General features: G+C 35.1%; 1 protein-coding gene across 2 annotated transcripts; it reads right to left on the bottom strand.

Moving 5' to 3' along the window:
- Window positions 1-543: 543 nt before the first annotated feature.
- LOC18444404 (receptor protein kinase TMK1) lies at window positions 544-6702 on the bottom strand. Of its 2 annotated transcripts, none has more exons than XM_088852606.1 (3): window positions 4159-6702; window positions 2283-2862; window positions 544-996 (listed from the first exon to the last, which is right to left on the bottom strand). In XM_088852606.1, the coding sequence occupies exons 1-2, from the start codon at window positions 6569-6571 to the stop codon at window positions 2318-2320; spliced, it is 2958 nt and encodes a 985-aa protein (XP_088708732.1). In that variant the 5' UTR covers window positions 6572-6702; the 3' UTR covers window positions 544-996; window positions 2283-2317. The 2 variants fall into 2 exon arrangements, with proteins under 2 accessions (XP_088708732.1, XP_006854639.1); XM_006854577.4 differs by having other exon boundaries at window positions 544-902.
- Window positions 6703-13554: the final 6852 nt, after the last annotated feature.

Here is a 13554-nt window from a genome sequence, read left to right as displayed (position 1 = left end):
CTATACCATTTTTGAAGCTTTAAACTTTATAAATAAATACAAACATATATTTTAAAGCTATCCCAAATGTTCCGATATTGAAACTACATTTCTCGACACTATTTAAAAGTAGGCTTTAATTTGATTGTTTAGAGCCTAAGCTCTATACAAATCGTACCCTTTTTTAAATTTCAAATTTTTATTGTCAATGTTAAAAATTGATTTTAGATCCATTATATAAATTTTCATCACCAAAAGTACTTCCCGACTAATATTTGAAATGAGGCTTTATTTTAGTTTTATAAAACTTGGGCCTTATCGAAAGCTCATCCGCATATACATAATGCGATTGTTTACAAAGAGACTATTAATTGTTTTTTTTATATAAAATTCAAAATCATTCACTTATTAGATGTCAAATCGGATGCTTTGAAGTGAGTTAGGTGGAGAAATCTTTTTTTTTTGTCGAACTATCTATTCAATGGCAATTCTTACAATCACCCATTTTAAAATTTAAAAGACAAGAATGATGATAAGCTCCATATACCATAGATTAGTGGTCTCTTTGTAGAGAATCGCATATATAATATATCGGAGACGGATGGATATTTACCATGATTTTTCAACTTCATGGAAACAAAACAAGGAATATGTGGCCAAATAAATAAAGCAATGTACACAAACTTTGCCCTACCTATACACAAAGGAAAGCTTGAGAAGGAGGAATGAGGGAGACAGAAGTTCGAACAAAAGCAAGCTGGAAATTGCAGTCTCAGCCTGAGTAGGGCAAGCAGTGAATGCGTTGCGTTTATTTGTCATGACGATTTTGCCCTCGCAATTTCGGCAAAACTTTTGATCGGGGGCAAATGAAATCGCGGAAAGGGACATCCCTCCTGCTTCGCACTTTGGTTGTATCGCAGACCCTGAAAACGATAATAACATCATTTGTCGGTGTCCGCAAAATTGGAACGGGTTACTGTACAATCGGCCCCAAAGCTGTTTAACCGGTAAACCTTCCTATGGACAAATCCGAGAAGGTCAAAAAAAATATTGAAAAACTAAAAAAGATAAAAAAAAAATAAAAAACAATATACCTATGAAAAACATATAAAAAATAATTACAACAAAACACATTCAAATAAAATTAAAAATTAATAAAAAAAATGGATTTTAAAATCGATTTTTTAATTAAAGTGAGTATTGATGACAAAAACAATTGTTATAAATACATTACAAACTAACTTTTTTATTTTTGAGAATTTATATATATTTTTTAAATACCGATCGATCACCAAAACCGTCCAAAAGCAAAATCGATCACTAGCCGGTTCCAATCTAACCGGGTCATCTTCACGCCAATAAGTTTAAAGAGTGCCAACCGCCCGGGCCCGTGTCCGCGCCAGCGCTAGTTCTCATATGACCATATGCCCAGCAGGTCAAAAATAAATAAACAAAACACTAGACACTAGAAATAAGAGAGTGCTGGGCCAAGCCGAAGTAGACGGATAACCCAGGCCCCAAGCCAGGCCGGGCCTTGACATTTTAGGGCCAAGATATAGAAGAAAGAATTTGGAGAAACAAGTTCCTTTAAAAAAAGAAAACTAGGGACTTGTATGGAAGGGAGAGGAGAACAGAGAGACACATTGTCTTTCTTGGCATTTTCGAAGAGTACAAAGAAAGCGTTGGACAAAACACATGTTGATTTTGATTTAGAGAAAAAATTTATCGTGGAAAATAAGAATAAGAGGCTGAGACATTGATATTTAGATTGAAGGAAACAATACCCTTTTCAAAACCAAATTAGTGATTCTCAACAAAATTTTAAATCCTGATACAGAGAGATGATGGGATTTCGGCATCAGAAAATTTTAAATCAAAGAGGTAATGAGATTTCGGCATCGGCACCAAACGGAAAAAATGGAAATCGGCAAGTTTGTTTCAAAACAAAACAAAACAAAGAATTCCCCCGGTAGATTTCAGAATATCAACGGGTCCAATACATCTTTGCACCCCAAACCTTTTTTTAAAAAAGAATAACATCCTTTTATATCAATTTAAAGCTAAATAATGTGAAAATATTTGCACATCTTGAAAATATTTGCACATGTGAAAACGTTCGCACACCAATTGATCTCATAAACTTTTTCAAATAAAAATATTTGAAGGAACCAAATGTGCCCTTAGTGTTATAACAAGCTTCCCTCAATAATGACCGTACTGAGTTGATACTGTAGAATGACCGTACTGAGTTCATATTGTAGAGAGAGATGTACACGAGAGAGAGGAAGGTTTACAAATTGCACCTGAACAGGCAGGCAGAGAGTCGGACCACTCGTCATCACCGTGCATCACTAGAATTGAACGACTCAGCAAACACGTTGGGCCCCTCGGGAATACTCCCTTTGCTATCCTCCGAAGCCACACCTCTTCCCTCCCCGTAATAATCCGACCACCCCCGATTCTTGTTATTGTTACTATCCACCTCTCTCCACCTCTCTACACACTCCAACAGACTCATGCTCAGATCGATCCCTCCCTTGGTTGGGGACTCATCACCTCCTCCTGCAATGGGCTTCCACTTATCAACCAGCGAAACCAAGACCCCCACCACGTAACCCATGTTGGGCCTCTGGCGAGGCTCAGTGGCCGTGCAATGGCCAGCCAGCTCCACAACAACAGCGGCACTCTCGAGGGTGCTGGGATCGCGAGGCAGAGTGGGGTCGAGGATGGAGGGGAGATCCGAGGCCCGGCGGCGGAACCACACTGGGAGATGGATGTCCTCCCCCTCACGAGAATCGTCAAGGGCCTTCTTCCCTGTGACCAGCTCCATGAGCACGACGCCATAGCTGAAGACATCGGATTTGGTAGTGATGCGCCCCATCGCTGTAGAGAAAGAATACAGAGAGGGGATAGTTACTTGTACGGTAGAGAGAAAAATGTAGATAAAGAATAGATTTGACGGTTTTTCTTATTTGATTGCCCTTGCAGCTGTGGAGACTAGAGAGAGTATATCTATTACATTGACATTGTTGTAGACAGAAAGAGGTCAGGGTTAAATGATTCTCTCTAAAAATGAGTGCAGTGGGTCTGTTTAGTGATTTGAATATGACAATATGAAACACATGAGATTAAGAGACTGGAGTTATTTTAGTACAGGGGAATTGGGAGGTAGTATGGTGATAATTCTCTCTCCAGAATAACAACAATGGTTAATTGGGGACAAGCTGCAAAAGATCACTTCCACCACTGCTTTGTAATTCCCCAAGAAATACTTCTTTAGAAATCATATCTTTGCTAAAACTCTAATAAAATTCTTAGAGAAACTTTAGAAGAATTTATAATTACAAATTGCCCAGAAGTCGTTTGAAATCTCTGTACAATAAAAATGATTTGTAAGCCCCCAAGGAATGCCATCCCTAGAAAATCACATCTCTGTAAAGTGCACCTCCGAGACAGCAAGATAAATATTCAAATCATCCTAAAAACTCTGCTCAAAATACTGTGAACCTAAAATTCGACCCCATAAAAATAAAACAACTCACCTTCTCTAAATGACTCCTACATTTCCTAATCACCCAACCCTTCCCAAGTTGCTGCGAGATGGCTACCTCTAATTTTCCCCATTTCCTCTGTCTAATACTCTAATTCAAAGCAATCACATACAACACAGGGGAAGGGATACTTAAATTCCCTATTAAAACTCATTTCCCTGCCTATTTTGCAGATAATGGCCCACAATGGAAGAGTGAGAGAAGGGGTCTAGGGCAAAAAAACATACGCAACTAACTCACTAACTCAAATAGAGACATACATCCTCTAATTCTATATTTAAAAGCCACACTTCCTATGTCCAAACAGCACATATAAGAGAGGGAGAGAGAAGGGACTAAGTGTGCAACATACCCAATAAAATCAAAATGAACAGAGTGGAATACTTCTGCCAAATTTCTCTTTAAAAACCTTACGTTCATCAAATAGGACCTAACATGCCACCCCAATCTCTATACCTAATTTACGCAGAGGAGAGCCTAATTTTCACAGAGGGAGGAGGGAAACAGACAACAGTCGAGATCCTCTAGTTCTCCCCGATCAAACAGGTTAAAAAGCACATAAACATAGTCAAATAAACCAGAAAAAGAGCAGAGAGAAGCCAGAGCAAAACAAATGAGAGAGACTTACAAACATACTCCGGCGCTAAGTAGCCGAAGGTCCCTGCCAACTTGGTAACGCATGTATGCATCCCATCACCTGGTGCGAGCTTCACCAACCCAAAATCAGAAACCTTGGCCCTAAAATCATCACCCAACAAAATATTGGCCGACTTCAAATCTCTGTGAATAAAACTCTTATGAGCCAAACCATGCAAATACTCCATTCCTCGTGCCACATCTAACCCTATATTCAACCTCTGTTTCCAACTCAAAGGAGGCAACCCCATCTTCTCATGGTCAAAAATATGCCTACTCAATGCACCTTGTGACATGAATTCGTATACCAAAAGTTTCTCACTGCCTTCAACACAATAACCCAACAATGAAACCAAATGCCTGTGCCTTACTTTTGATAAAACACCAATCTCTGCTTGAAATTCATTGAGCCCAGTGCTACTAATGGTCCCCGAATCCATTCTCTTCACTGCAATTTTGGTGCCATCTTCAAATTCTCCTTTGTACACTGTTCCAAACCCACCTTTTCCAAGTTCATTCTCAGGTGCAAAATTCTTGGTCACGTCTCTCAAAATTTGAACAGAAATAGTAATATTTCCAGCTTCTATAACTTGGGTTTCAATGGTTTGAGGTCCTAAGCTACTGTGGCTACTTTGTGAACTACCGACTTGGTTGTTCCGAGCCACTGAAATCTTAAGTACCTGATCTGGATCTAATGGGTCTCGAGGGTGCACCACCACTGAGCCAGAGGCTCTGTCGATTGAACCCACTTTCTTCTTTCTTTTGCAAACCACAAAAACAATAATGGCAACGGCTAAAATGCCAACGCCCAATATTGGTGTCCCGATGATGAGTGCCTTATTACCTGAGGGTTTGGCGATTTGTACAGTGAAATTTTTTGGCGAATTGGAGCCATTTTGTCCGGAACTTGGAGAATCTGGCGAGCTAGGATTGGGAGGTGAGCTAGGATTTGGAGGAGAATCTGATGAGCTAGGGCTGTGAGGAGAATATGGTGAGCTAGGGCTGGGAGGTGGGCTCGATTCTGGTATGGGAGTATCGGGGTTTTTTTTAAACAGAGGATTATTATCTATCAAAACCTTTGTGGTGGTTGTAAAATTTGGTAAAGGAGGTTCCAAATTATTTGAGCTCAAGTCTAGAAGTTGGAGAGATTTCAGTTGGGTGAGATTAGGAGGGATCACACCATGTAAATTGTTAACAGACAGGATGATTTTCGATAAAGAATTGAGTTCACCAAGTAAAGAGCTCAGAGTTCCATTCAGATTTTTATGGGGAAGATTGATAATAGAAACATGTAACTGATTATCACATGTAATACCCAACCAGTTATTACATGCATTATTTCCAGACCAATCAGATGCTAAATTTAGAGGGTAATTGAGACCAGCGAGGAACCCAAGAAGAGCTGCAACTTCAGGTGCACATGGTTTTCCAGGGTCAGATTGACAAAAGGAGTTGAATGCATAAGTATAGTTACCTGAATCCATTTTCATAACAGGGATTGGACCAGTTAGCTTGTTATTGTCAAGACTCAAGATATGGAGAGGCAAGGTGGATAGGGTTTCAGGTATAGGCCCAACAAACTGGTTGTTATTGAGCCTTACTTCACTAAGAGAGGCACAATTCGATAGATCGGAAGGAATCACACCAGAGAACTGGTTTCCATGGAGCCATGCTCGCTGTAGATCAGTCATAGTGGATAAAATATCAATAGTGCCCGATAAACCAGGTGGGTCTTGGTTATTTAACTGTAGGATTTGAAGTGGGGCTTGAGAAAATTTGTCAGGAATCTCACCCGACAACCGATTATAGGCCAATTCGAGGACAGAGAGGGAGGGTAAAGACGCTAATACTTCAGGGATGGGTCCTTTGAGACTGCAGTTAGTGAGAGAAAGGTTTTTTATCTGCCCTGAATCCTGCAAATCTAGAGGGAGAACCCAACCTTCGGTTTTGTTAAGTGGGTTGTGTTCTAGAGAGAGAACCTGCAAATTTGTGAGGCCATTGAAGAAATCTGAAGGTATTGAATCAAATTGGTTTCCCCCAAGATAAGCATACTGTAAATCTGACAACCCACTGAAAGTGGGCAATGGACCGGTGAACCCATTTCTCTGTAACCCTAGACTTTTGAGCTTTGAGAGCTTGTTGAAGTTTTTGGGCAATGGACCTTGAAGCCCAACGTTCTGGACCTGAATTTGTGTAACCCTGGAATTGGAGCAAAAGACATGAGGCCATGAAGGAGGTCCACATGGATCACCGTCATCAGAGGGCCATTTCAAAAGCTCAGGGTTCAAAAGGCCCTTTCTAAAATCGTTCAGAATGGCAACATCTGCTGGGTCTGTAACTGAATTGATTATGAGAGGAAAACCCATGAAAATAAGGCCACAAATGGTGAAGAAGAATTCCGCCATAGTTCCTCTGCAGCTTTTCTCTCTCTTTCTTCCTCCTCACCTTCCGCATCGGTCCAGAACCCCTGGATAGAGAAAAGCCCACATATCGCTTGTGCACATTTAGATGAGCAGCATGGGAAGTGGGTGTCCCTGTTTATTTGGGCAGAGAGAGAGAATGACCTTTTAGAGAGAGAAAATGCCTTTTTAAGAGCGGTGGAGAAATACTGGGTCTACCTCTAGAGAGAGAAACGAAAATAGTGATTTCTTAGAGGGAGAAAATGACGGTGGGACAGAGGCGGAAGGAACGTTCTTATCTTTTTCAATGGTAACGGGATGGCCGGGGTGGCTTTGTGTTGATGTTCCGTTGTCGTGTGTGTTAATGCAGGTGCGGTCAGATCGTTTCATACTCTGACGATTTTAGAGAGAGAGGAGGAGTTTCTGAGTATTTTTTTTTTTTCAGGAGCCTAAGCTATGCTTTTGCGGGATCGAACTGTGCAACTACCCCCTCGCGTAAAGCACTAATATAGAAAGATTATTTTAGTCTAAAATTTTTAAGAACCACCTGAGAATTATTAAATGGTTATGTTCAAATGAAATAATTTGAATTTTGTGTTTTATGACATTTTGATCTAGCTCTTAAAAATTTGGACAGTCGATATTCAATTTTGAATTTTTTTTTTTTCTAGCAGGTAGAGAGTTTTATTTTATTTATTTTTACTGAAATTAATGATGAACCGTAGATATTATATTCCCAAAAATTTGAGTTCTAAAAAGAATTTCTGGAGTGTGTTATCCCTGAGGCAGTAAATAGATAGTATCTTCCTGCTGGTGTAGGAAATCTTTTGACGAGAGTAATTTATAAAAATATTAAGAGAGAGAGAGGAGAGACTCATGGTAAATAAGTTTACATTGTAGCAACATTATTTTTTTCAAATTTGAAATATACTCTCGCTGCACTAAAAAGGGACAAAATTTTCATATGATATTTTCCATTTTCAGAATCATTTTCAATTTTGAAATATATTTTCTATGCATTGAATTTGGAACAAAATTTTCAAATTACATTTTTCAATTTTCAAAATTAATATAATATGAAAGTGATATCCATCAAGACCGTAAAGTTAGTTACTTATGTTGGCTTGAATTACGGCATGCACATTATTAATTAATAAAGGTTAATGGAGGATTTCTCTTTTTTTAAAAGCGGTACAAGAACCAATTGCATTGAATTAATTAGGGTGCCTTCATCATTGTACCAACAATCTATCTATCATTTTATCTATTTATTATATATTAAGTGAGAGGACTACTCCGTTTAATCATTCGCCACGTTATTCGGTCACATTAATATCTCTTTATTCTCCACACCTCTTTTATGCCCATACATATCATCTCATGCACTCTCTTCCCCACATATTTTTCATACCTATACATGTCATTGCATCTCATCCTTTCCCTTCTTTTAATTATCCATATGCTCCCCATAGTAATCTCTTTCTTTTCTCCCCCTCTATATTAATCTCTCTCATTTCTCCCCTCTCTGTATTAACTATTTCTTTACTTTTTTACAATTTATTCTTTTCCCCATCTCCCTCCCACGTTTACTCTCTCTTCCTCCTACATGCATAAAAGGCTATAAATATAAGCAGTTCCTTTTTAATGTAGACATAAATATAGGCATTTTTTCTTAATGTAATATTTTTATATAACTATTTTCCTCCTATATGCATAAAAATATGTAAATATAAATAACTACTTCTTTAGTTTTTATGTAACTCACTTTTTAATATTATGTCTCTCTATCTCTTTCTTTCTATTTAACTTACTCTCTCTACCTCCCAATTTTCTCTCCCCTATCTATTTAATTTACTAACTACCTCTCACATTTCTTTCTCCTACTATGTAACAAGTCATTCATGTCTCTCCACCTCTCATGTTTCTCTCTCTCCTTCCTACCTTTTTCTCTCCAACTATATAACATGTAATTAATAGCTCTCTAAGTCATAACGCCTTCATTAAATATCCCCTATAAGCTCTCTCATTTGTCACTCGTATCTCCCTCCTTATATCTCTTTAGGAAAAACTTTTTTTCTCCAGTAATTTTCATCTCTCTTATTCATCTCTCCCTACTTAAAAATATCTCTCAATCTCTCCCTTCCTAAACCTCTCTTTAGGAACAACCTTTCCTATTCTATCTCACTTAAAGGTTAAAACCCTCAACCCTTAACCCACATCTCACTTAAAAGGCTAAAACCCTCAAACCCTAACCCAAAAGCCTGTCATACCCAAACTTATGATGAAGCTCTCTCTAGACTATCCTAGCACTCTTTCTAGGAGTTTTTTTGTTAGAAATATTTTTCTAAACAAAAGACAGAAGGTATGTTATATATATATATATATATATATATATATATATATATATATATATATATATATATATATATATATATATAAGTCTTCCCAACTCTTATAGGCGAAAATGAAAAGTGATTTTGCCTATCCCCATTACCGTTCAAAGTTCATCGCACAGTCACGCTTGTCCAGCAGTATTTAATTTTTCATTTTTTTTTCTACATATCGGAATGATGTGAATTTTGGAGCGTGCATACATATTAGTGAGGCGCATCTAATAAAAATATAAAAAAAATATTTCATAAAAAAATTAACCAAAATACCCTAGAAACGTTTTGGGGGTATTTTGGTCAATTTATTTCATGTAAAATATTTTTTTTGATATTTTTTATAGATTATCCTATTTTTTTATGAACACATGCTCTAAATTTCAGATCATTCTGATTTGTAAAAAAAAATGAAAAGTAAATACTACCAGACAATCGCGACCATGCGATGAAGTTTGGATGATGATGAAGGTAGGCGAAATCACTATTTATTTTTGCCTATAGACGTTTTGTAGTATCTTCAAGTTATAATATAGTTTTTAAATTACAGCAAATGGGTGGTTTGAGTTCACTCACCCTCTATATATATCTCTAACATTATTATAATAATAATACTAATAACAACAACAATAATAATAATAATAACAATAACAACAACAACTATAACTATAATACTAATAACAATAACAACAACAACTATAACTATAATACTAATAATAATAATAGTAATAATAATAACAACAATAACAACAACAACTATAACTATAGTTGTTGTTGTTGTTATTATTATTTTATTTTATTTTTATTTATTTTTATTGAACCATTTTTTTTTTAATTTTAATTACATATAACTTATTTATTTATATTACTCTTTTTTCTAGCTTTCTCTTGCTATTTTCAAATGGATTATGTCTCGTTTGGTTGTCTCTCTATCGGGAAGTAGAAAAATAGTTATTCTTATGTTAAATGATGTATCGATTTATTTTCATTTTAATTTTTTCCTTTATATATATTTTAAATTTTTTTATGACTATTTAAATATTAAATTACTTTTGTAACTACAATATTATATTTCTAGCAAAAAACAATATGTGATGAAGTGTATATAAAATTTAATTCTTTTTTTGGGAGATACTTGAGTAATTTTTATTTTCTAATCATGAATTTTGATCACATCTCCTCTAGGTTTCTCTCGCTATTTTTTATTTGCACGATATCAATTTTTATTCCTCTATTTAAAATAACATTTTAAAAAAATTTGTCTCCCTATAATCATATTTTATCATAAATAGTATACATGAGTTATTTATTTATTTCATAGTTTTTAAAAAATTATAATTATTTCATAAAGTTTTTCAATAGTGAAGATAAATTCAATGATATCTAAGATCATGTTTTATTGAAAATATTTTTCAATGATAAACATGTTTTTAGTGATTTATATTAAATATCACATGTAACATACGTGCATATTAATGGTCTAGATAAAAAGGAAGGCATCTTCATATTGTTTAGACTACTTAGGAGAGGAAAGAAGGCAATATATTTCAAGGGAAAAGTTTATATAAATTAGAGCCCCCCTAAAAAAATTCATTAGGGAAAAGTTTATATAGAGCTAAACAATCAAATCAGAGCCCACCTCAAAAAATTCACTAGAAGAGGTTGTTTTGATGCCCAAATATCCTCAAATTGATCATCTCGACATCAAGATGCATGACCATAAGAAAAAAAATGAATTTCAAGGTTTGAAAATAATGTATCTTGTAATACATTTTTGAACCGTCAATTTTCAAGATTTTCAAGTTTTTATGGATCCTACACTATTTTTGAAGTTTTAAATTTTATAATTATAGATAAATTATATTTTATGATTTTCACTAAGATTTCCAATATTGAAACCACATGTCTCGACACTATTTGAAAGTGGGCTATACTTTGATTCTTTAGAGCCTCAACTCTATACTAACTGCATATTTAAATTGAAATATAAAATAATTTTTTAAATCTATTTTAGCAATAAAATGAGAAGGTAGAACATTTGAGTGACACACACTATAGTGGTCGCTTGCATAGGACGCGGTTAGCATGCGGCCAAGCCCGCACATGTATAAATGCAGACTTCGCAATAAATATAATTTTAAATATAATTTGATCCTAATTTTTAGAGAATATATAATATTTAACATGGAGATCATGAATACAAATAAATAAATTTTTAAAACTAGAAGTAATAATTATATTAAAAAAATATTTGTTGTTTTTAGATGGACCACCTATTTGTATCTATCTTTAGGATGGATACTTTATACTTCTAGACTGCATATTGTAGAAATGTGGTCCAATTGTTGTAAAAAAAATGCAGTCCAGCCCGCCGCCAAGCTCTTTCTAACTTCCTTATGGGTGCCATCAGACTAGTGCAGAGTCGTGCGCAACCCCAACCCCAACCCCAACCCCGCCTCAAGAGGTTATTGTGGATCGGATGGAGACTCAAGGTTGTACTTTGAGGCTTGGGTCGAGTGGGGAAGGTAAGAGAGCTCAAGGTCTGCTTAGGTTGGGATAGTTGGGGTCCTTGTTTAGTTGGTGATGTACCCAATGTTGTGGGAGATGGATGTTTGTGTCTTGTTAAGTTTAGGATGGTCATCTTTCAAAGTAGAGACTTGTTTATCGTTGTTTCTACCCCTTGTAACTTTTGTAACTTTGGAGTTGTGCTGTTTTATATTAAATTTACAATTAACTTTCCAAAAAAAAAAAAATTTCATTTATTTTTGTAAAATCCACATTTGAAGTTACTATCAGCGTTCAAAACAATATAAAAGTTAAAACTTCATCTATTTTTGTAAAATCCATGTTTTTTTTTTTGTTTTTTAAGCTTAAAAAAAAAAGTGCAAATTTTAAAAAAAACCCCTTATAGACATCATTTTTTCCTTTCTTAACCCTTCAAAATACAAATTTGGCTTAATGCAAACCTGATCAAGACTTTGGTTTTAAAAATCTCCAACTCTTTGAGGAACTACGGCACAATAGAAAACTCTTGACATTTCATATAGCATGTGTATAGAGAGGCTAATGAGGTTGCAGATGGCTTAGCTAAAAAAAGAGATTCAGTTGAGTGAGATGGTGATTTCTGAAGATTTTTGTCTTTAAAAATATTACGTATGTTTGTAATATTTTTTATTAATTAATGAACTTATATTATTCTTGTCAAAAACAAATAAAACAAAAAAACTCTTGATGCATCAATTACTGCCTACCTACGCAGTAGGCCTCACCAGATTAATGGCGCAAAATATGTATGGGAAAGGTTTATATGCTTCTTCTACAGCATAGAAGTTCTATCCTCCCCATACCATCCTGCCGTCCAATTTTGATCGAGAGAGCCACTCACCGTTTGATCTTAGATTCGACGTCTCGAAGTATTTTATTTTTAACTTTTTTTTATACATATTGTATGGATATAAAATTTGGTATGTGCCCTCTTCTCATTGGGGCACACCTATAAAAAATATTAAAAATAATTTTTCAATAAAATATAATAACCAAAATACCCCTTGAAACTTTCAGGGGTATTTTGATCATTTTATTTTATTAAAAAATTTTTTTATATTTTTTGCTAGTGCGAGTTTAATAGAGGAATAGACGTCTGTCAAAATAGTTTATAAAAAAAAATTAAAAATAAAATAGTATAGAGACGTGACATTGTGATTGGGGCAATCTTAGCCCTCAATTCAGAATGGACGGTTGGATAAGGGGAAGATAGAACTTCTATACTATAGGGGAAGCATAAAAAGCTTGCCGAATATACATATAATTAAAGAACTTGTGTAAATATGAGTAAGTAAAGGAAGTTTAATTAAAAAAATAAATAAATTTTGCTAACCAGTAAATCCAAACGATGATAATATATGCAAATGCCATCAAAGTGCCATGTACTTAAAACCCGGGATTAAAATTACCAGGTCTTGCACAAACGACCCCATATTGCCATGCATATAAGCATGACTCCTAAACAGACATGGTTTCATATATAATTTTTTTGGGTGCGGTTTGTATAGAGCCGAGGCTCTAAACAATCAAAGTAAAACACACCTTCAAATAATGTTGAGAAATGTAGTTTCAATACTGGAAATCTTAGTGATAGCCTTAAAATATATTTAAATCTTCAATTATAAAATTTAAAGCTTCAAAAATAGTGTAGATCAAGCAAATCCATAAAAATTTGAAAATCTTGAAAATTAACGGTCCGAAAATGTGTTACAAGAGGCATTATTTCCAAAACTTGAAATTCATTTTTTTGTCATGTTCATGCATCTTGATGTCGAGATGATCAATTTGAGGATATTTGAGCATTAAAACAACATCTTCTAATGAAATTTTTGAGGTAGAGTCGAATTTGATTGTTTAGAGCCTTGGCTGTATATAAACTTTTCTTAGGGAAAAGTTTATATAGAGCCCGGGGCTCAAAACAATCAAATTAGAGCTTACCTAAACAATTTCACTAGATGAGGTTATTTTGATGCTCAAATTGATCATCTCCACATCAAGATGCATGAACATGATAAAAAATGGATTTCAGGTTTTGGACCGTCAATTTTCAAGTTTTCATAG

This window comes from Amborella trichopoda, chromosome 11 (assembly GCF_054954075.1).
Source record: "Amborella trichopoda isolate Santa Cruz 75 chromosome 11, AtrichopodaSantaCruz75HAP2 v2.0, whole genome shotgun sequence".
Taxonomy (NCBI): domain Eukaryota; kingdom Viridiplantae; phylum Streptophyta; class Magnoliopsida; order Amborellales; family Amborellaceae; genus Amborella; species Amborella trichopoda.
This window is presented reverse-complemented; position numbering and strand designations above follow the sequence as displayed.

Bases quoted from the DNA above. Each gene is read 5' to 3' on its own strand.
- LOC18444404 (XM_088852606.1), bottom strand. From the start codon at position 6,571: ATGGCGGAATTCTTCTTCACCATTTGTGGCCTTATTTTCATGGGTTTT. The intron at 2,863-4,158 runs GTAAGTCTCTCT...CTTTCTCTACAG, and splicing joins CTTAGCGCCGGAGTATGTTT to CGATGGGGCGCATCACTACC.